Source organism: Malaclemys terrapin, chromosome 18 (genome assembly GCF_027887155.1).
Source record: "Malaclemys terrapin pileata isolate rMalTer1 chromosome 18, rMalTer1.hap1, whole genome shotgun sequence".
NCBI classification, from domain to species: Eukaryota; Metazoa; Chordata; order Testudines; family Emydidae; genus Malaclemys; species Malaclemys terrapin.
In genome coordinates this window covers 3,801,253-3,826,202 of record NC_071522.1, presented here as the reverse complement: position 1 = coordinate 3,826,202, position 24,950 = coordinate 3,801,253, and the positions used below count along the sequence as shown (strand labels likewise).

Here is a 24,950-nt window from a genome sequence, read left to right as displayed (position 1 = left end):
ACTGGACTAGATGACCTCTCAAGGTCCCTTCCAGACTGCTGAACTTGAATTAATATGCAAATTAGATACAATGAACTTAGGTTTAAACAGAGACTGGGAATGGTTGGGTCATTACACTAATTGAATCTATTTCCCCATGTTAAGTTATCCTCACACCTTCTATGGGTCATCTCGATTATCACTTAAAACAATTTTTTTCTCCTGCTGATGATAGCTCATATCTCAATTGATTGGCCTCTTACAGTTGACATGGCTACTCCCACCTTTTCATGTTCTCTGTATATATAAATATCTTCTTTCTGTGTGTTCCATTCTATGCATCAGATGAAGTGGGCTGTAGCCCACGAAAGCTTATGCTGAAATAAATTTGTTAGTCTCTAAGGTGCCACAAGTACTCCTGTTCTTTTTGCAGATACAGGCTAACACGGCTGAAACCTTCCAGTTCGACGATTCTCAAACAGAGATAAATGCAATAGTCCCTTTTCCTTTGGCTTTTCTCTCTTGATATGTGGGTTGAAGTCATTGGATCATCAAAGAAAGTTTGTTCCCTGACTGTTTGCAACTGTCCAGTATATAAATGTAGGATTTCAGTATCCACTGTTCATTTTCTTAACCTTCTTAAACAAACAAATATCAAGTACCATGTAACTAAACAGTGGTTTCTAGCAAATAGTCCATTTCATCAAATGTATCCAGGGTGTTTTTGCTATTACTTCTTGACGTATCTTGAATTCTGTTGTAACCTACAAAATAACATAAAATAATCATATTTTAAAAACTTTGTATTTACATTATTTTTGCAATTTAATTTTGCATATATTCTTTTTACTTTTTAAAATGGAATATTTTATATGTTAAAAACACATGCATTTATTTAATCAATAAATTGTAGATTAGTACCATAACTTGTATGAAACTGTTTTATTCCTGTCCCTTTGGCTATTATTGAGAATTTTTCCCCACCGAGTAATTATATATATTTCTAACCTTCATGTACTCACATAGCAAAGACTGGGGCCAATTGGCTAGAAGGTTAGCCAATAGTACCGAATCTAGGAATTTCCATACTAAAATTTCCAGCTAATCTGGCATACTGCATTTGCTGTTGGTCTTTACCTGTTGCAAAATGTTCTAACCTCCTATGAAAATGTATTTAAAGTGGCTGCAGAGTACATAGCAGGTTATTTAAAATAGCCTGTTTTTTCCTTTGTAACATACACTTCTCCTGCTAATCAAATCTTTGCAAGACGCCTAGAGCAAGATTGTCAAAGGTATTTTAGACAATTAAATTAATTTCAACAGGAGTAAGGAACCTAACTTACTTATTAGGGTTTTTTTGTAAATCCTACTAGGTACCTATCTACATTTTTAGGCACCTGAATACCTTTGAATACCTACATATTTATGACCTTAATCCTGCAACTTGTTGTGAACAGGTGGATCCCTGAACCCACATGGAGCCTGCACAAAACAAATTGCAGGATCGGGGTCTAAATTTCCATTTATAAAGCTGAATTGGGAGCATATTAAGTTTCCTACTTAATAGCTTTTAAGTCAACTTAAATTTGAAAGAAGGCAGGCTTTCCATAAATCTGTGAGGAACAGGGAACCAGGCTTGGTGGAACTTTTTATTTTCCTTTGAAATTCACCTGCCTAAAATATTGATGTCAATACAACTTGTTTACTAAATTCATGTTTATTTATCTGGTATATATTTCTCATCTTAATATTGTTAGAATTTAGATTTTAGCAACATTCAAGTTTAAAGATGTCAAATATATATTTAACCCCTAAAAAGAACAAAAAAAGCTTTAATACACTAGTATATTAATCTAAAGATATTTTTAAGTTCACAGTACCTGTTGGCCCTGGATCTTCATTAATAAATGAAACATGTGTTTTCCATTCAGTCCATTTCACTTCATTAATCCTGTTTATATTGAATATAAATTGTGTTATTAGCATGAATTATCTCCAGTTTCATAGCTACACTTCCTCTTTTGTTTCTTAATTATTTCTTGGAATTGTCATGGTACATCATCAACACACATTTTACCAGTATGGAAAGTATCTATGTATTTTGCAGCATTAGGCATTGTATTTAGCTGAGACTGTTTGCTAAAAAATGAGCTACTTCATATTTTCATTCATTGCAAGCATACATTTGGAACATTTCAGATGTGAATATGTGTAATAAAATATTCTGGTACTATTTTGCAGTATGTTAATCATGTTAAAGAATCATCCATTGTAAATATAATTAGTTTTAAATGAACATTTATAAGAGATCACAACAAATTAACATTCACAGCAAATAGAGATTTAGTAAGCATGTATTAAAATCAAGTATGTACATGAGGAAATTCCCCTTTTTGCCTACAAAAAGATGAATATTGTATTTTTAAAACTATATATCTCTTACTAGCAACTGTTCACTGTAGAATATCCCAAACTGGATTTTTGCACACAGTTACCAATTTTGATTCTGCTTACAAAAATCCCCACAAAAGAAGCAGAAATATGATTTTATAGATTTAAATGAAAAATATTTGACAGTGGCTGTTATGAACAAACAACCCTGATGGTGCATTCGGAGCAGACTCATCAATCAGTGCTTGAGTGTAGTATTACCTTAAACATACTCTAGTGTCATCTTCAGCCACTTTACACAGTTCTCCCAACTGGAATTTTTTCTTCAGATATTTTGGTAACATTTTTTCAAATTCCAAAATGGTCCTGGCTCTCTGGTAATAATAAATAGTTAGTAATAGCATAGGAATGTTCTTAACCACATTCAAAATTAATATTTTCTGCTTCGTATTACATATTTCACGTTTTAAAATTATTTTAATTTTCAGAGTATGTTCCATCATTATATATTGTGCATCCACCAACAAATTTTATAGTGAACACTGACACCAACAGTAGTAAATATCATTTAATACAGAGTACAAATGGTGTTCACGTACCATTGGTAGGTACAAGCAGGAAGTCTAGAATTTCCCCAGTTACCCTCAGCTCAGGGAGCTACACCAAAATGGGAGTCAGAAACCCCTGGTCTGGAACCTGTGCTAGATTTTAAAATCCTCATGCAACTATCTGGCACAGCAGCGCCTCCCTATCAGGGAGTGATGTAGGTAGGATCCAGACAGGCTACATAGGGCACTGAAGAACATGCACACCCCCATCCCTGCAGTATGAATTTTGCAACTCTTAGGTTGGTTCTATCTCCAGGACCAGAAAGACAGGAAGCAACTTACTACTAGACCCTTTCAACCCTCCCAACAGTGGGACTGGGGGAGAAACAACTCAAGTCCTGTCTTTCTCCCTTTCGGTAACTTGGGACTCTGAAAATTATATGGGTGGCTCTGAATTAGAGTTTAAGCTAATGTAGTATATATGAAATCAAAGTAAATCTATATATTTTGTAGGTCCTAAAATAAAGGTGAGAGGAGACATTACCGGTCTACCAATGTGAGAGTCTCTCATTACTCTCTCAGCCTAACATGGCTGGCACATCAAGAGTGAAAATCATGAGTTGAATGAGAGTGTATGGCATTAAAATCTGAACCATAAAAATATTATTAAACTTTTGTTTATAGATGCTTATGCCAAATTACAAGATCAAATACTTCACACAGTTACACTAGTGTAAATGTTGAGTTCTCTAATGATTTTTGTCCAACTTGTCCATATACTATCTATCACTGTGGTTTCTAAGGCCTGGTCTACACTGCGGGGGTGGGGGGGGGAATGGGGGCGGGGATCGATCTAAGATACGCAACTTCAGCTACGAGAATAGGGTAGCTGAAGTCGACGTATTTTAGATCGACTTACCTCCCATCCTCACAGCGTGGGATCGATGGCCGCGGCTCTCCCGTCGACTCAGCTGCCGCCTCTCGCCCTGGTGGAGTTCCAGAGTCGACGGGGAGTGCGTTCGGGGATCGATCACTACCCGCTGATCCGGGGGGTAGTGTGGACGTACCCTAAGTGATGTGACTTTAGTGGTGGTACTCCAAGTTTACACTGGTATAGCTCAGAAGTGAATTTGGCTTAGAGCATCTATAAGTAAGAACAAAACTGTGGCTGGTGAGGTTCCTGTCAAATATCTTAAATATCATCATCATGAGCTGATATTTTCTGATTTCAGAGTGAAACTTTGTAAAAGTGTCTGGGTCTTGACCAAGCCAAAGAGTATTAAGGTCTATGGCAGGGGTAGTCAATAGGTGGACCAGAGCTTCAGACACTTTTGAATGGATCAGAAAATATTTTTTTATTATTATCATAATTATTATTATTGTATTATTTTCTTTGGAGCCTGGACCTTAACTATACCTTGACAGAAAAACTTGGACCTTGACAAAAAATAGTTGATTACCCCTGGTCTATGGTTTAATATTGCAAACAAACCTGGAGTCTCCAAATGTGTTCACTCTCTTTAGAAATATTTTCCACTGTTTCTCCCATTAATGCAATCAGCATGTTCAGAAGGAGAACAAAAGTCAACAATACGTAAGTTATGAGAAGAAGAAGAAACAGCACAGGATATTTTGAATTCTGTTGGATCTCCAGATCTCCCAGTCCTATGGTAAGTTTAAAAAGCTCCATCAGAACGGCACCCAAACTGCTGTGTGAATGACATTTACTGTCATTGGGGCACGTCTCAATCAATGCAGCAAGAGCTAAATAAGAAGCAAATGAAAAATCCATTTTAGTTATAATATTTTACATTTGTATAACATCTTTTAACCAAAGAATAGTAAAGTGCAATATGAACTACAGAGAGACACAAATGCAGCAGCTGTCCGGCAACACGCAGCAACAGAAAATGACAGTTTCACAAAGGAAGTTAAGAATACCATATACAGTTGAAACTCATGGGCAGTTTAGCTAGACAAAATGTAATTATATTTATAGGTATTTAGCCAGAACACTAGATTTAAACACTCTTACAAAAATTGTTATGGATTTTTTAATAACCACAACTAGCACTTGACATCAGCTTGAAAGAAGTAATGTTCTGACCGTCACAATGTTGTTCTTATTCATAATAGTGCTAAAAACTTTTACTCACACAAAATATCAATGCTTTTCTCCAGTAATAGTCAATAAATTATACTTACCTACGCCAAATCCCAGCAAAAACACGATGTATACAACTAAAAATTTTATCACATCCTGTAAGATCACCTAAAAGTTAAAATGTTTATGATTAATACAATTTCAGTAAGTTCTCTTTACAGTTACATGTTTTGCAGTGATGAAGACGTGATACAATCGATACGAGAGTGGTTAAATCTACTTATATTTTTAAAAGTGATCACATTAGCAAGTGGGACATTTTGAAAAGTTAGTTGGCCTGATTCTCCATGATTTGTCCTGTTGTCTTATGCATTAATGTGTGTTAAACACATTAATCAAGGGGTGAATGTAACTCTATGAAAAGTGTAAGCATTACACCAGGGGTAGGCAACCTATGGCACGTGTGCTGAAGGTGGCACGCGAGCTGATTTTCAGTGGCACTCACACTGCCTGGGTCCTGGCCACCGGTCTGGGAGGCTCTGCATTTTAATTTAATTTTAAATGAAGCTTCTTAAACATTTTAAAAGCCTTATTTACTTTACATACAACAATAGTTTAGTTATATATTATAGACTTATAGAAAGAGACTTCTAAAAATGTTAAAATGTATTACTGGGACGTGAAACCTTAAATCAGAGTGAATAAATGAAGACTCGGCACACCACTTATGAAAGGTTGCTGACCCCTGCATTACACTGTCTGATTCAATTAAATATCATAACTCCATTAGCTGAAAAATACCATACAATTTAGAGATTTAAAAATAAATGTTGCATAATTTGAACAAATTAGCTAGTTACTACTATTAATTTTTTTAAATTACATAGTACATTCTAATGAAATAAAACATATCTTAAAGAGAAGAAACTGGAAATTTCAGTGTAGATTACTTATAATATAAGCAACATCTAAATTGCAGAATGTACATGAATTAGATAATGCAACTAGAGTAAATAGATAACATAACAAGAGTTAAAAATTATATACATGCCTTTTGGATCATGACACTATAAATTCCCATGGATTGGAAACCCCTGGTAAAGTACAGCATATTTGCCCATCCTAATGCCATAGCCAAGACAAGACACACCAGGTGTTCTTTGTAGGAAAACAAGTACAAGAAGACAGAGAAGATCACAAGCACTGCTTGTATAAAACTGTTGGAAAAAAAAAACAAATATTGTAAATACTCTTTTACACAGCACAGAAATGTACAAAATATAGTAGAATGCATGCATGCATCCAACGAAGTGGGCATTCACCCAAGAAAGCTTATGCTCCAATACATCTGTTAGTCTTAAAGGTGCCAAAGGACTCTCTGGTGCTTTTTACAGATCCAGACTAACACGGCTACCCCTCTGATACTTGATTTCCTTATTTCAAGTTTCACTTCCAATTTCACTTTCCACTCTACGCAAAAGAATTAATGGACACAAATCTGACATCAGGAATCAAAATACTCAAAAACCAGTGGGAGAACACTTTAACCTGTCTGGTCATTCAGTGACAGACCTGCGGGTGGCTATATTACAACAGAAAAACTTCAAAAACAGACTCCAACGAGAGACTGCTGAGCTAGAATTGATATGCAAACTAGACACAATCAACTCCGGTTTGAATAAGGACTGGGAATGGCTGAGCCATTACAAACATTGAATCTATCTCCCCTTGTAAGTATTCTCACACTTCTTATCAAACTGTCTGTACTGGGCTAGCTTGATTATCACTTCAAAAGTTTTTTTTCTCTTAATTAATTGGCCTCTCAGAGTTGGTAAGACAACTCCCACGTGTTTATGCTCTCTGTATGTGTGTATATATATCTCCTCAATATATGTTCCATTCTATATGCATCCAAAGAAGTGGGCTGTAGTCCACGAAAGCTTATGCTCTAATAAATTTGTTAGTCTCTAAGGTGCCACAAGTACTCCTGTTCTTCTTTTTGCAGATACAGACTAACACGGCTGCTACTCTAAAACTTTCCACCCTGTGTCCAAACTGTGCTTGTTGCAGCTAGGGAAAACTATAAAGGTAGCTCTATATCACTTTTTATTTTCCTCAGTCCTGGGGCCAGGCTAGCCCCCAGCGTAATTTAGAGCAACTTTAGGACTGTTCTAAATTACGCCTTGTGCCATGTCCCCCAAATGATCATTCCAGAGTCAGGGATCACAGAAACGCAGCATCACTTTGACTATATCCTCTTTCCCCAGTCTTATCTCCTATGCCAGGAACAGGAGGGGGCAGTATAGGGCCAGCTATGCTGGCTCTAAGCCACTTTGGGATTCCTGTACACTGGGGGCATCCCTAACAGCTGGTTATGCCATTTTTTTGTTAACAGAGCAACACAGAAGATGGAATGGGTAATCAAAATCTGGCTAACTGGCTTGTTTCTTTATAAACAAAATACAATTCTCTATTTTGCAGTGCTTACAAAGATAAAAATAGTTTGTATGTACCAATCCACAATAGTGTTACTGGTCAGTGAATGCCAGAGATATACCTGGTGTCTTACAGTAAAACTGCATATAAAATTATGTTCTTACCTCTGACAACTGACAGTCTAAAATAACAAGTGAATAACGGTTAAAAGAATTCATTTTCTGTGAACCACGGAAATGTAACTGACAGAGCGCATGTTAGTTCAGAAACAACAATTTATATGCCAGACTTACAATGCAAAGTGGAACCATGCATCTGACAGAATTGACTGAAGATCTGAGGGTCTTAGTAGAAAGATGGCTACACTCTGTGTAGACAGATATATATAAACAGATTAAAAATAGTAAAAATTAAAAGGTGAATAAAAATTCAAAACCAATTAGTCTACTAAAAACAGCTACAGCATCTAGAATTTCATTCTTTCTATATTGTTTGTGCCTCAAAAATGCTTTATCGGATTTTTTTTAATGTGTCCTGATTTTCTGCTGTACTTAAAATAGTTTAACGGTTAACTTTACTAACAGATGTTACTAATAAATAAATTTAAATTTCTTACTGGGAAGTACGTCAGATGTGCTTGTCCTTTCTGATATAGATCCTTATTCAATAATGTACTTAACACAGTACTTTAAGTACACGAGCAATCCTATTTACTTCATGACTTTAAAGTACATTGCTTAAGTATGTTGCTGAGTAAGAATTTAGTATGATCACCATATTTCAAATCCCATTTTGTTCCCAGTCTTTCAAAAAGGAAGGCCTCACATCAATTTCATATAATATCTTACAGTTATATTAGTATATATTTGGACCATCAAGAATGATTAACACATTTATGCACGATTAGCAATTAGCCTAGTAATTGTACAATGCAAGACATTATGAAACATATAAGTTATAAAACATATAACTTATAAAATGATCAAAATTGTCACAGTCTTTACAAATCCACAAAAGATCTTTATGCATACAATTATTTTATATTAATTATGAAAGTGTGTCACCTCTTTTATGGCTAAAAATATTGCCGCTATCATAATAAGCACTTGTACCAGCAACTGCAACCATCCCATGTTACGTGTCAAAGCTAATGGGTAGGGAGGAGCCTGGAAAAGAGGGTTAGAAAAGAATAGTGAGAGTTTAATGCTAGTTATCTGAAGGCACAATAAAGTAAAAAGTCCCAGACAAAGGACCCAGTCCTTATAGCCCTCTATGTGCAGAAATTCCATTGAATTCAATTAAGTGCTCTCTATTGAGGACTTGCAGGATCAACCTCAAAATGAAGTGAGATTATTTAAAATATATACTTATTCTTTCTCAATCATTAAAAATATAACTTTTAAAACCACAGCCAGGTCCACACACTGTTATGCATCTCCTTATTGTTCTGCTCCCTCTTCAAGAGATAAACTCATGGAGGGAAATTCTGGCCCTACTGAAGTCAATAGTAAAACTCTTGTTGAGATGAGTTCCTGTCTGCATCCTGTAAAACTTGCCCATACCGGTATTGCCCTGGCCTCTTCTTTTGTCATTCAGTGTTGCACACATTCTAAAACAATATGCATTTCCTCACCTTTTGGGGGCGAAGCCAGACTTTGAGGCACCTGCTCCCCTCCTTGGTGTAAACTTTGCTTGTGCCAATCAGAAACGAACACAAAAAGGTTTTGGGCCCCGTCCCCTATGACACTTCTATGATGTCATAGTTGGTACTTTCTGGGCCTGCCTGCCATGTGCAGGCAGGGAGAGGAGAAAGAAAAACGAATCCTGTGTATCCTGTGTACACCCATAACCGAGCCTGATCACCTCGAAGCCTCTCTCTCAGCTCACGTGTTTCAAACAGAGTTTCTTCGTTTGCCGGTCGTTATGCGTTGGTTTGTATTTGTAAGTATCAGTTATTACTAAATGCTGCATCTTTGTTTATAAATATTGTTAGTAGATATTTTAGTCATTTTAAGTTTCATTAACTCTATTAGCTAATCAAATGCTGCTCCCTTACCCCTGGTAATTATCCCCAATAAAACTTTAAATTGATTAATTTGTGTGTGTGTGTGTGTGTGTCTGCAGTTTGCATCGTGACCCATACTCTCCTTGCATCCCTTACCAATATAGTCTATTGCCACGTGCAGCCTGGTAAATAACAGGCCTGCATTTTCTTTCACCCCTGTGTGCCCGTGGCAATCCACAACTCTCATTCACTTAAATGGAGCAATGATTTCATCCTAGAATCTCCAGTTCTATTTTTGATTCACCAAACATGTTAAATCTGAGTTAGGGAATGTTACTGCATTTTGAACACAAAATTCTATGAGATTTTTAGTTGCTGCACATACCTCATCTCTTCGGGGTCTATAGTAGGAAACCAATGTTAATATTATGTTGTAGATGAAATAAAAACAACATGACATAAAGAACATGTGCCTTGCAAACTTTTTCCATTTCATTCGCAGTAGTGAATGCAGGGGCTCCAAAGTCAACATTTCATGACGGTTCTGTAGAAAAAAACAAAGAGAAAGCCAAATTTGTGACTTGTGAGAAAACTGGAGGTAGGACAAATAAAAAAATATCAACTACATATTTTAAACATTTCATTTTATGGTCTCTTCTTGTCAGTCTAGAAATACCACTTTGCTCAGGGACCCGTGCAACAGCTCCTCAGCTGGTGTCAATGGGTATAGTTCTACTGAATCCAGTGGAGCTACACCAGTTCACACCATGAAGATCTGCCCGAGATAATTATCTGCCAAATTTTATCTTGTTCTGTGGAAAATGTGATTGTGTTAAAATCCAAGTGTTAACTTCTGTACCAGTCTCCTAACAAAGTATGTTTATTTTTTAGGAATTGCCACGTCAATAATTTGAATTTTAGCAACATGCCAAATTCTGCTTTTAAATAGTGAAAATTTCTTAATTATGCACTGCTTCAATGCATAAAACACCTATGTGTATAGTAAACTGACAGTTTACTGTTTATTATAGTATCCTTGCCTCCCAATAATATTTTCTTTTAAATAAAGGATATATATGATATAAATTGGTTATCTTAGAGATAAAATGCGGTGTGTTGAACCATTAGTCTAAGACCATTTTAGATGTCCCAAGAAGAAAACTTAAACTACTATACAACACACTAATGCCCCAAATTCAGGCCAAACTATTTCCCCAGTCCTTCTTTGGGATCTGGACCCAGGTGCATTCCTAATGGGACATTGCATGAGCACAAGGGTTCATGCTAGTGGCTTCTGCTGAAAGACCGAGACCTAAAAGTTATATTTTTATTTGTTTTTCAAGTTCTCCAGATAATTTATAGCTTAAAAAAATAAGTGAATGTATTGCTGGAAAATATATTGACTTTAATGACAGGCAACTTACACCAATATTTGTGTTATAAACAATAATCTCCAGTAATGAGTTGTCTGCAGTCGTATCTAGTTCTGTCAGGTCATAAAGGGAAGACTGAACAGGACCATAAGCCCAATCTGTGAATTTTCTGGAAAGGCTTCTGTTTGGCTTGTCTTTTATTTCTCTACTGAGAATGTATTTCAGAATCTAAAACATTAATAGAATCACATGTAAGTAAATTAAGTCTTCTAAATGGAAGAAAGAGTGTGTGCAGTTACCAGAAATGTACTTTTTTACTAAGACATTTGCCAAAATGGCACAATTAAATGTATTTTGTAATTCAATTAACCTTTGGGTAATTGAGGGGAGGCATTACAGATGACCCATCCCTGGGAAATAAACGGGGCCGCCCAGAGGGGGAGGCAAGTGGGGCAATTTGCCCCAGGCCCCGGGCCCCGTAGGGGCCCCCACAAGAATATAGTATTCTATAGTATTGCAACTTTTTTTTATGGAAGGGGCCCCCAAATTGCTTTGCCCCAGGCCCCCTGAATCCTCTGGGCGGCCCTGGAAATAAATACAGTTTTCTTTAATTGCCTTGAATTTTCTATTAGATCTGCAGTTTTTTCTAATGAAAGCATTCCACTGCATACTTTGGTATAACTTTTCTTTAACTGGTGACTTTCTAATTTATCCCTTGTTAATCATTAACCAGGTACTCCAAGCTTTTGCTTTCAGAGATCCAAATTCTACTTTTTGTTATAAGTCAGACTAATTCAATTTATTTCCTTAGAGTTGCACCTGTGTAAGAGAGAATATCATGTAATTCAAAAATATTAATGTGTGCTATCAACAGCCCTTGATAGTATTAAAACCAAAAGAATTTTTAAAAATTACTGTTCACCATTTATGCTATGTTATTTGTTTAATTTTTTTATTTCAGCTCAGACCATGCAAACAGACTGTTTAGTTTCAGGTTATCATGTGCTAGTGCAGAACTCCAGTGCTTGAGTTGCAAATACTGCAGGGAAAAGTTTAAATTCAAACAAAACTGATTTTTAGTTTATATATCATTAAAGTATTTCTATTAATGGAAGTGTCATGATATTATAAGGTATGCTACGCCTTCCACTCTTTCACAGTCTCTAGGAGTGTACCCCTCTTAGTGATAGTCTCTGGGTCTCCACTCCACATTGCTCAAGGGGGAATCCCACAATTCTGCTACTCTAAGATTGGGTCCATGGCTTCAACACCTGTTTCTCACCGTGTATGCTTCAGTAGGTCCAAATGAGCTTGTACTCCTGTTGGATAATTATCCTCTTAGGAAGATATGCAATTATCAAGGGTGTGTAATATTGAATTTTTAAATAGTATTTATATTTTGTAGTAATGGCATTGAGGAAAACCTGTGAGAATCTGTCAGGCTGAAACAACAGAAATAATGGAGCAGTGGTTTACAGTAAATAATCTTACTCAACCAACTACCACTAATTTACAGTACAAGATAACCACCATGGTGGAGTGCAGATTTGTGCACCTATGGTTTAAGTACATGTAGGCAACCTAGACTCTGTCTCTCTATTTCATTTCTTTTGTAGGCTATTACAATAGAGCCTTACCTCTAATTTTCCACTTTTTGCAGCTAGTTGCAATGGAGTTAAACCATCTTTATTCTTCATTGTCTCTAAAGTTCTGCTCTTACTTTTCAATAGAATCATATCATACATTCTGATTACAAAGTCATTTTGTGTTTTAAAATCCTCTGCTACAGTGACTAATGCATGCAGTATATTGTTTCCTCGGGAATCTTGTGAGGTAATATCAGTCCTCCTATTGTCCATCAGCAGTTGAACTATATCTGGTTGATTAGTACATGCAGCTAATGCCAGTGGAGTTTCACCTAAGAAAATACAATGCACAATAACTATTCATTTTCAAATATTATGAGTATCAGAAATGTATTCGAATGATTATTTTGACATTTTGATGAGATTAAAACAGGTTTACAAATTAAGGATAAGGTTGATTACATTACATTGTTTTAGAAACAAACTTAATTTACATGAAATTGTTATTTGAGGAAAAGCTACAATTACACAATAATACACTTTATTGACAATTTCAGTCTTTACAAACAATTACCTTTAAACTATTTCTGAATATTTGTAATTTACTGTACTGTGGAAAATTGCTTTCTATTTACTATGTTGCAATTTGTAATACAACTGCTACTGCATGTTACATTTCCCAATATTTGATATGTTATTTCAGCACTTACACTAAATGCCCAATTAAACAAGATAAATATACACACTTTCTTGTCTTTATGTGATATGTATAGATTTATGGAGAAGAATATTTTAGCCTGCACTCTGTTTAGCCACTAGCTGTACTTTGTGTAAGTAATTCATCAAATTCTCTCTTCTCTCATGCAAGTATTCATTCAGGAAGTATGAAGAGTAATTAGTCCTTTAGTATTCTGAATTGCAGTTTTGCTGGAACTGAGGTGTCCCTGTGAGTTTGGATTGTTGGTTTGTTTGTTTTCCAGTTAGGTGGGGTTTCTTAGTTAGTGTGGCAATTGAAATGGGAAAGAACTCCCATTGACTTCAGTGGGCTTTTTTTGGTCTAGTTTTGTATGTACAATAGATGTAGTTTGGGTTATTACCGACCTATCTGCTTATGTTGTGTGCATCACTGTGGAATCTGAGCATCTTATGAGTAATAATGTCAATCTTGCTTTTTTTCCTTCTGAACCTGTAGAAGAAATAACTTGATTAATTGGTAATTTGTTTTGTTTGTGTGTGGGTGAAAGAAACTGGGTGTTTTGGGTACAAGAAACTTATTGAGGTAGAGCAAAGGTTATGAAATGAGTTCTACATTTAGTTCTGAAAATGATAAAGCCCATGGCCATTTTTATATCTTGTGCGAGTTTGAAAGACCTATCTTCTGCACTCCTGAACCACCCCTATTGCCTGATCGTTTCATTGTTCTACCATCCCAACCCAATTTTTCCATGGAGATCACATTTCACTTACCGAAATAAAATCCCTCATGCTTGTGTTTGGGGTTAAAGAACACACCCTGTGAATGGGCATTGACATCTGCTCCTTTTTCTATGAGGGTCTGAGCAATATCGTATTGTCTTCTTTCAATAGCAATATTTAGAGCTGTCTGGCCTGCAACAACATAGACACGAATCTTTAGAGTATAAAGTCCAGTTTTTGTATCTTGTACAGTGCTGAGCTCAGTGATGATGCATAACAAATAGCAATAATAATTAATAGTAATAAACAATCATTTTAATTGTCTTTAGAATGTTTCAATATAAAATATATGTTGTGGCATTAAAATACATGCAAAAATACACTCTAAATGGCTACTGAATGGAAATACCTTTGTATGCTTCTTCTGTGTACTTTGCGTTGATAAGCCTTTCCAAAAAATTATTTTCTTCTCCAAAGGAGAGCAGTATTTTCACTATTTCATTTGTGTTCTGGTTGATGTTCAAAAGGGCTTTCATCAGACAGGTTTTACCAGTATCTGAATCTGTTAATTTTTTCATCAGATAATCTACAAAAGTGAATTTTATGATTGAATTACAGGTGGTTTTACTATATCTTAAGGGGAATAGGACGAATTCCAACCTCATGTTATTGGGAAACATATGCATATAGACTATTCCCCAAACTACTCTACATCTATTCACGCTATTAATTTAACTTTATATTCCATACATACTTAGTGAAAGGACATATGTATTCATGAACAAATATCCCACTAGATGGATATATACATTATTGGCATACTACAATTCTGCCAAAATATAACAAACCCTGAAGTCCTTAGTCCTTATTCAGTCAGAACTCTTACTGGCTGAGCTGGGTTGAGAAAGCAGAAGTTCCTAACTCCCAGCTCTGTGTTCATTCCTCAAGATCACATGCATTTCAGTTCAGCAAGAAGGGGGAAAAGAAGCTGGCTATATTCAATTAGCTTCTTTTTGCAGCATTCAGTCATATCCACCCTGAAAAGGTACAAATATTCATGCTGGTGTGCTGTGCCCTCAGAAATCACCTTCAAGGTTGCTTCAATTGTTTGCCAGTAGGTGGCTTATCGGGGACCTGACCTGACTACTATATTAATGCTAACCATGATATTCACCAAACACCAGCTTGGGATGCAGAGCTTAGTTGCTCATGTATAAAACCATTACTCAATTATCTACCACATATATTGTACAAAATGAGGGACTGTGGATACTCTATGCAGCTTACCTTGCACAGTCATGTTTCTACATGCATTTGACCTTTCCTTCACTTCCATAAGCAGACATTGTAATTCTTCTATATTCCCCTCAGATACTGCCCTAAACATATACTTCTTCAGCTTTTTTCGGGCATTGTTCTGGTGATCTCCTTGTAACATGTTTGTACTGAATTAACAAAAACAAACAACCAAAACATCATAATTCTTGGTTAAATTTAGCTAATATCAATGTGTTTAATTTCATTTCCATAATTTCTTTTTTATTTAGAAAAATAAATGTAATTACGTACCACAGGTTAACAAGTCATCATTACAAAAGAATGTTTGTGTGTTCCTCCAAAAATAGTTACAAATAATTTATTTGGTGAGAAATGGCTAATAAAGCAAATTTTAACTTAATGAAGGATATGCTTAATCTTTTACAAGTGATTTTTTTTGTTGTTATTCTCGTGTAATGAGAATAAAATTCAGCCCTTCGCACTCAAAGCTGAAGTAATTTGGCTTTCTGGGGAGCACTCAGAAGGGACAAAGAGTGGAATTCAAATCCTACAACAAAGGGGAGACTACAGGGCAGTGGTGCACTCTTTTCCACAACTGTTGATCCAGCCGAGAAGGTAGAATATAGGGGCTGTTGCCTCTTTGCAGCCCCTATGCAGGGGTATTGGGCTACTGGATTCATGTAAGTGCAGATCCAATAGCCTCTTCCCTGGCCCTTCTCCAACAACCACCACAGTAATAAGTGAATTCGGAGTCCTCCCTACACCACAACTCCACTTGCACTCATCTTCACTGCTCACAAAGTACTTGCTCTGCTGTTGAGATGGTGGAAGGAAATTTCATCAGTTTTCAGAATATTTGCTGAACATTTTATTACAAAACTGATATGGTTTGATGATATTCTATATCAATGAGAAAAGACATTTCCGCTAGCATTGTGACTCTATTCATGCTAATTTCATCTGTGTTCAGTTCTACCATCCTGAATGAGCATATCTCAGACCATGAACTGTTTCCACCAGTATGCACTCCAATGTGGCTGAGATCTGGATGAATCACTTGGTGGGTCCTTCTATTTTGCAGATTATGACAAATTTCTGTCACAGAATATTGGATTTATCTGAACACTGTTCCAAGATTGTCCAAGCAATCTCCAAGAATATAGTACCAAATTCAGTATATAAAATCCCTGAAGTCCTGCTTTTACTGATTAATCTTGTACCTAGTAATTAAAGTGAGAGGAAACTCATAGGATTTCTTTCAATATCTAGTGCACAAAGTCTATTTTAAAATAATAATAACTTACATTTATATAGTGTCTTTCATCCCGAAGGATCCCAAAGCTCTTTACAAACTATATGTACAGGAATCACTTCACCCACCACTGAAATGCAGCTGCCTGTGGGGTGGAACGTGGCAGCTGTTTAACAGCGCGCAACAATACTATACAACAGTTTAGGACAGGAAGTAGTAAGGAATGCCATATCCATTTGCAAGTGCAGTGGGAATTTAAGTAAGCAGGATACATTAGTTAACCAAATTAGAATTTGGCCAACTCTGTGGCTAATACACCTCTAACTCAATATAACACTACCCGATATAACACAAATTCGGCTATAACGCAGTAAAGCAGTGCTCCGGGGGGGGGGGGGGGGGGAGGCGTGGGGCTGCGCACTCTGGTGGATCAAAGCAAGTTCAATATAACGCGGTTTCACCTATAACGCGGTAAGATGTTTTGGCTCCCAAGGACAGCATTATAGCGAGGTAGAGGTGTATTTATATTCTGCAAAAAGCAACATGGGAACTTTAGTGACCAAAGTTAGGGTTTCAGGTTTAGACAGCACATCCAACAGCACAAAGGTTCCTAACACCACTCTGGAGGATAAGTGCCACTTACTGAATCACCAACATGCTCTTCTTTCAGCACTCTGGGGTATTCTTGGAGGTTTCCTGTTCCACTGCTAACTAAGCCTATCCCTACCAAATGAGGTTTTCCAAAATCAGCTCAGAATTTATACGTAGTTATTCTTTAGAAGTTAAATAATATTATGTTGTGGTTGTTCCATCCTCCCATACATCTCTCTCTCTCTCTCCCCCCCCCTCGGTCTCTTAGGATGGCTGAACTGAAGGGCAAATGCCACTCACCTGCATCAACTGGGTGGGGGAAATTGATGGGGCTGATGATGAAAGGGGGACAGTCCCAGTAGCAAGGAAGGGAGGCACTTGCCAAGGGACAATAGGTAGCGCCTCTCATGGGAGTGTCTGGCACCCATTGGCCAGCTGGGGGAGAGGGGTGCTGATTGGACAGCATTCCCCAGCTCCCAGGAGTTAGCCCAGTGCAAGGGCCATGTGAAGCCTCTTTCAGCTCCATTCCAGCACCCCACCCTACCCACCTGAACTAGGACTGGGAATCCAGCCTGACAGATGCTATGGGGCTAGCCAATCACCTGTTTAGGGGGTCAGGAAGGAATTTTTTCTCCCATTGGCCAACTGGGACCAATTAAATGACTGATATAGGAGAGTAAGGGTATGGGCAGGTAGTATCCCTCCCTCGTGTTAAAAGTTTAATATAAGTTGTGGCCTGCTGCTTAAATCCATGTCTGTGTCTATCCTTATTTTGCTGCTTGTGTCCACATCAATAGCTTCCTCCCAAATTAATAGTTTTCTATGTAGATGACATCTTAAAGTAGTTTGCTTTTAAGAAAAGGACTCTAAAATGAAAAGCGTTCAGTTACCAACAAATAGTAGTGGTATTTGAGCACTGGACTTGCTCATTGCTCAGTGTGTGTGGCATTTCTTCAGTGAACTAGGAATCAGCAATTTTATAGGCTCTGGCTTTCTCTGATCTCAGATATTTAATATGAGGATGCATGATATACACTTTCTAAAGAATTTATTTATTGGTGATAAAGCTCAAAAGTATAAATCAATATCCCCTGAAGTCTTATGGGCTCATTTTTAAACCACGACAAGGAAAAATCAGTAAATCCACTCTGTCATACACTTAATCCATAGAAAACGCACTACAGAAATACATTATGTCTCCACTTACCAATAACTGTCTACGTTTGTGGCATACTCAGTAATATCATCCTGAAGAGATTGTGGGGAATCCATATCTTCCCCATTTCCAGATGCACTGTAGAAAATACAGAAAAGGTTGAGTGCTTAAGTAGGAGGACATCTTGGCAAATTGCGCTAAGACTCATTCGATAATGGGAGGCAATATCAACAAAAGAGCTGAAATTAATTTAATTTGACAATGTGTTTTTTAATACCATCATTTAACTCACGGTGTGTTTTAAAATATAGGCCACAAATGAAAAGACATTCAGGATTTTATCATGTTAACGAGTTTCATATTTGAAACCCTTCTTTGTGTTTTTCCATGTTATTTCACTCAGGCTTCTACTATTGTATTTTTCATTTTCACACTGTTTTTAATCACATCACTCTTGATGCTACATTGTAAAGTTTAGACTCTTCTTTTTTCCAATGTGTTCATTATTAATTTGACATCTTCCACAAGACAAATATTGAAATGGCTACTGTGAGGAGGGTGCACGCGCACACACACACACAAACTGAAATACATAAAGATTTACTATGCAGTATTCTGTGGCGGTCGCTCATTCAGTCCTTATTGCTGACTTTGGTGGAAGCTTTGCCTATAAGCAGTTCAAGACCAGGGGCTAAATATGTGTTTGCACAATAAAACAATGGCTGCAATGGAGTTTATATTTAGTAAATACTGTACATCCTTTCCAGATTTTCTCAGTGTTGGGTCTGACTTAAAGGACCACTGGCAATTACTTTTTCATAGGCTGGGTTTCTTTTTAACTTGCTTTTGTAACAAATTGAATGCTGATGGAACATCCCAACCTAAAAACTCAGAAGACTGAAATCTGCTATTTATCTACAAAATGGATACATAGACAATAGTGTGAGGCTTCCCACACTACCGTACAAATGTTCCTCTGACCTAACCTAGAGGGACCACCCTTAAAATAAAGATGGTGTTTCGGATTCTATTCCAATTCAGTCTAATCTCTCTGCTGAAAAAAACAAGGAATATAATTATGATGATTTTTATTTATTTATTTATTTTGTTGGTGATTTGGGCTCCAGTCCTCTGGGAACTAAAACGAGCTCATCAACTAATTCCATATAAACAACCAAATAGTCATTGGAAAAAAAAACAATTGGTCTTTATTAACCTGGCTTTGATTTGATTTATATTTTGTCATCCAACCTCCCTTTTCATAATTTTAAATTTGTCCCATTAACATCTAATACAAATAACCACTGAAAATCTTGAAAATAGTCTTTTCTGCACTCATTTTTCTTATATATGTGTCATAAATGGCTTTTTTTCAATTTCCTGGGCACAAACAGTCATGTCTCTCTTTTGTTTGAAACATTTTTGGCTATCACCAATACAGATGATGGCAGAAACGATCTAATAGGGATTTTTGTTTACTTGTGCTCCCTCTGCTGGTTCTGCAGCAAGTCTCGAGTTACCATAGGTCCGACACAACCCAGTAAACAGTGGGGTTTTTCCCCTCTTAATTAGAAAAAAGGTGCTAAAAAGAAAAAAATCATTCAGACTTCAGGGGACTATATCAATTTTAAGACTGGTCAAAGTTTGGACCTAAACTATTTAGCTGTGGCCCTTTTAAAATCAATGACAGAAGTGTGAAAATTCAGGATTAAGGCAGTCACTGCAAGGAAAATGCTGTCCCACTGAAGTCAATAGGAATTTTGCCCTTGAGGCAACCAAAATGAGAGGCCACTTTTGACATTTTAGCCTTGTCGTCTATGCAGAACTTTCGAGCAGTTGTATGTTTGCACATATTTGCAATGTGGTTAATGAATATACCATATATTATACATACCATGGGCGAATATTTGAATCCATGGGTTTTGAAAATACAGGAGGAGATGTCTGTCTTGGAGATGAATTACTTTCAAAGCCTTCAATTTCAAAGAAAAACTGTGAACTGTTGAATACATTGTGTTGAAAGTTTATTAGTGGAAAAGCAAGTCAAAATGTAACATAAACATAACACAAACAAACTGTGCACATGCCCAGCTAGGACCAGCTTTAGGTACAGGTGATATGCTGTGTGGCATCACATCTGATGAGGTGCTGAAATAGTGTTTACCCTTTTTTGGTAATGGAAGATCCCTACCCCTACACATGTTGCCAACCAAACATTTTTAATCCTTTGTGTTGGCAGACAAGGCAAAAGATTCTGAGATGTCTTTGGGAGACAGGGCACCAAATCCAGACATTATCAGTGGCACCACTGCAACCTAGAGACAACTTTGTATCTGGGTTTCGTGAACTCCACAAAACGTTACTGTAACTCCAAAGAATACACACACATAAAATGCACACACATGCACACTCTAATCTGTTCACTGCAGCCTTTGCATTGTCGCCATCATCATTCCATCCAAGAAGAACTGGGTAGGAATCTCGCCTCAACCCACTGACACTGATGAACACTTAATGAACCAGAAAGGTTGAGAGATCACATATTAAATAACACAAGGCCTTTCCACCATCTAGGACTGAAATGTGCTACCTCAGAGTATGAGCTTTAACTATGTTTAGCTAGTGCATTGCAGTTTATAGACAGAGGAATGGAAAAGATAAACGAAATGCTGAACAACATAGCATAAGGGTTCATGAGGAACTCTGATGACCAGCTTTTTAAAACCATGGAGAGTTGGTAGGGAGAAGCAAATGGTTGGTGTTGCTAGGTGCCATTCAAACAGCTGTCACATTTTACCTATGATGGCTGAATTTAATTGGTGGGCGAAATGACTTCTATATGGGTTATAGTTTGTAAATTGTTTTTCTACATTTCTAAAATGCTTTGAGAGTCACCTTGAAAAATATTCTGGTTCACATAATACGTGACATACTCAGTAGGGTACTAATTATTTCTCCTTTTTTCTAATTCCCCTCGCAAAATATTCAGATGCAGTTGAAGCAAGCACCCTAGTGTCAATTTACAGAATGCTGTTGCTTAGCAACCAGTGGATGTATGTCAAAAATAGTGTGATGTAATATCATCCCTGGTTAACATAGTTTCCATTTTTGAAGGAGGAAAGTGTTAATACACTGCATGTGGTATTTTAAACTTAAATGACCTTTTAACATTTTGTATGTGCATGTGAGCGTATTCCCACAACACAAAGATTAAAATACCCATTATATTTAACAGGAATGTGAATCTCAAGTTATATTGAGGATAAGTGTTGTTCATAGCACAGGAGTACCTAGACGGAAACAGGGCCCTATTTTGCCATTACTTACACACCATGGATCAGATTCTCAGCTGGTGTAAATCACCATAACTCCATTGAAATCTGACCTTGGCACAGCGGCTGACAAAGGGTGGAAGAAAGGTGGCTTTATGCCACTCTTCTGCGCCTCCTGTCCTGGGATGTCTTGGGACTGCCCTGACTGGCAACCAACTGTGTATGGCCTCAATGAACCTTGAGGGCAGAAAGGAATGTCCAACTCACATGGCACTCTGGCGCTGTCCATGACACAGCCCCTGCATTGGGTGGGAGGACTGGGAGCTCCTTCAGGGGCTGACTATGTTAGCTATGTTAGCTCAACACCAGGAGAGAACTGCCCTGTGTTAGGGGAATTCCCCAGGGCAGGATCTGCTGTCTTCACAGCTCCTTTACGTCAATATACCTGGCACAAATGAGCCACAAGGCTGTAATGAATTAGGTCACACATATCTTGGAGGTTGGTATAACGTGCAGGCCTGAAGCCTTTTCTCTGTTCTATGGGGGAAATGGCATCTCTGGGACATACCATGAGTAAAAAAATGAGTAACTGCCAACAAATACCTATGTGCTTACATATTCAAACCACGCCACAGGAAACATTAGCCATGAAAGCAACCTAGTCATACTCAAACATCATTGCAGCACTCCTCCCAGTCCACATGTAGATCTTTCTGTATTTAATGATGTGCCTCATTGAGTCAAAGAAGGTAGAAATAAATTGTACTTTTTACAATATATGTTGCCAAAATAAAGCATAAGAGAATGAGACATGTTGCTTAGGTGAGAGTGAAATCACCTCTGAGCTTGCCAGTGATGGTATACTCAAGGACTGAAATGTTTAAAAGCATTAGACATATACCAGTACAGAAACATATAATTAAACGGAGTATGTTAATGTTTGTAATTAAAACTCATGTGATCTTTTTTCTTATATAGCAGGAATGTTTGGTGCCACACCCTAGCTCTAACGTAAGATGGGAGAGCCTGCCCATCCTAAGGTTATTAACTACAGATGCCAAAAGCCTGAATCTGGTAAATGAACTTAAGTAACTTATGATTAATGGCCACACATATTTGCTGTAACTTGCCAGTCTTCTGCAAATTTGCTTCTATTTGAAACATTAGGTGTATATATTGTGACCAATTCAGACATCCTTCCTGTTGCCCACATTGCACTACAAACACTTTGATTCAAATTTAGGTTTATGTAGGACTACCCTTGTACTTTGGAAGGCCAATGATGCCAGACGAAGGGGAGGTGGAAAAAGAAAATCAACTGGTGTTATTTCCCCATTTGGATTTAATGACAGAGGGAGAAGTCAGGCCAGCCCATGAGTTTTCAGATTGTGACAGCTGCTTGCATCACTTCTGCGTAAGGTGATCACTCAGATGATTAACAAAATTATCATGGATGCTAAAGCAATATTAAATTCTCTTGGGGCCTAAGGCCTTTCTGATTGGGCTATATTTTATGTTGTACAGTCAACAAAATAAAAGGAAACAGTTGTAGGGTCAAAGTTTACAAGCCAAATTCATCCCTATCTTGCAGTAACTTCAGTGACTTTGGTGGCATTACATCAAGGATGAATACAATCACTTGTATTTCTCCATTCATAATCGACAAAATATTTAATCAGAATATTAATTAACTGGTATAAAATATGCATAAAAATAAACATGGGTGATATGGGTTATTAAGCATGAAAAATAGAGTGAATTGAACATTTTACTGAAAATCTCCATGTATGAAGGTTTTTCTGGGTATTTCTCACACCATATGCTACATCCCTTACCACTCCCTGTCTCCTTCCGCTTTTGACTTCATACCTTCTTGTATCAATCCGTATGTCCCTATACTTGAGAGAACCTCTCATTTCTTTTCTCCCAACACTGCTCTCTTCTTTAAATGCTTCCTTAAAACCCAGCTTTTCCCTAAATGATCTCATTAGAAACGATCTCTAAACCTTCCCATATTTGAACTGTTGATCTTTGTGAGGCCCCGATCCTGCAAGCTCATACATGTGGGCTGACCCCAGTGCCTGCAGAGAGTGGGCCTCATTGACATGAGGCATGAGCTTCCCAGATAGGGAGCCTGAGACTGTAAGCTCTTCAGAGCAAGCACTATGTCTTTGTCCACATTTCCTAAAGCACTGTATACATTTATAGAGCTATATGAATGCTTATTGTTATTAATATCATAAGTACATCAGTTCCTTTTTCAACATACACTACGTTCATCACAACTCTCTCATTCATACATTACATGTGTGCTGTTAGCAATTATTTCAATCTTAGTATCTGTTGTATAAAGATAATAAAAGGATTTACAAATAGCACCAATCTGCCATTTCTAATAAATTGTCTAAGGCTGGTCTTGTGAAGGTATTGTGTTCTACCTTCTCCTTGTGGGAGTGTTTTCAGATGGCTTTTTCTCCTGGTGGTTTGTAATGGGAGGACCTGATGTATTTGTTCTCTTGCCCATGAGTGGAATATTCTCTTTGTTATCTTTAATCATGTTTCTGTAATAGATAGATTCATAGTTATTTAATTTCATTTGAACACATCACATGATCAGATTGTGTGCATAAGGAGTAGAAATAGTCAAACACAAATCTTAATATTTGTCAAGGTTCTTCCTTTGCAAAAGATGTACTATTTAATATATTGGGGATTGAGATTTCAAATTTGGGGTATCTTTGATTAAAATAGGTTTCAACATGAGCAGCATCAAGGATGACATGACACCACAAGTCCAGGAAAAGTTCAGATTCAGGTATATTCTCAGTTCCTAATTGAAGGGATCCCATCCATTTATATGGCAATAGATATTATTTCAAGTATCAGAAGGAACAGAGTAACTTTTATAAGCAATACTGAGGGGTTTGCAGCCTGCTATTGATGTAATAGTCTATTTATACTTTAACCTAGATAACTTTAGAAAACAAATATGTTCCAGTAGTCAAGCAATATTAAATCCGTTAGGTCCAAATATAAGAAGGTTGGTGCCAGATACTAAAGATGCTGAAGTTAGATGAAAGCAGAAATTCTGCAATGTGTTGGATCAGCAGAAGCAAGGTCTGAGTAGACAATACTAACACCAGGGACAGAGCTCAATGAAAAATTAAGCCTTTTACCTGGACTTCCAGGGACTCCTGAGTTCTGGTGCCACTCCCATAAAACTAGTACAGAGAGAAGAAGAAGAAGAAAAGTTATGACCCTGTAATACATGAATAATGGTCATCACCACATGAAGCATAAGGACTTTGGTGCTTGCATCTGCCCATCAACATTCAGAACATTAATTTCATAATAAGTAATTACTATTTGTCGTCATTGTAATATTCTAGGTTACCACTTATAATCACTAAGGATAATTTCAAATGAAGAAGTTAATTGTAGCATCTTTTAAGATATACTTTTATTATAAATTGAAATAGAAAGTTAAATGATGTGATAGAGTCGTTTCTCCAGGAAAATGGTGAAAGCACCCTCGGTACTCAAGAAGAATATACTGTAGGGGA

At 37.0% G+C, this 24,950-nt stretch overlaps 1 protein-coding gene across 1 annotated transcript; it reads right to left on the bottom strand.

The window, feature by feature from the left end:
- Positions 1-611: 611 nt before the first annotated feature.
- Positions 612-24,685, bottom strand: TRPV3 (transient receptor potential cation channel subfamily V member 3). The gene is made up of 18 exons (XM_054008402.1): positions 24,564-24,685; positions 23,826-23,948; positions 20,010-20,114; positions 18,167-18,253; positions 15,126-15,283; positions 14,248-14,424; positions 13,890-14,030; positions 12,474-12,754; positions 10,888-11,064; positions 9,849-10,007; positions 8,523-8,624; positions 7,752-7,825; positions 6,074-6,239; positions 5,124-5,190; positions 4,411-4,682; positions 2,632-2,744; positions 1,860-1,930; positions 612-743 (listed from the first exon to the last, which is right to left on the bottom strand). The coding sequence occupies exons 1-18, from the start codon at positions 24,683-24,685 to the stop codon at positions 649-651; spliced, it is 2,490 nt and encodes an 829-aa protein (XP_053864377.1). The 3' UTR covers positions 612-648.
- Positions 24,686-24,950: the final 265 nt, after the last annotated feature.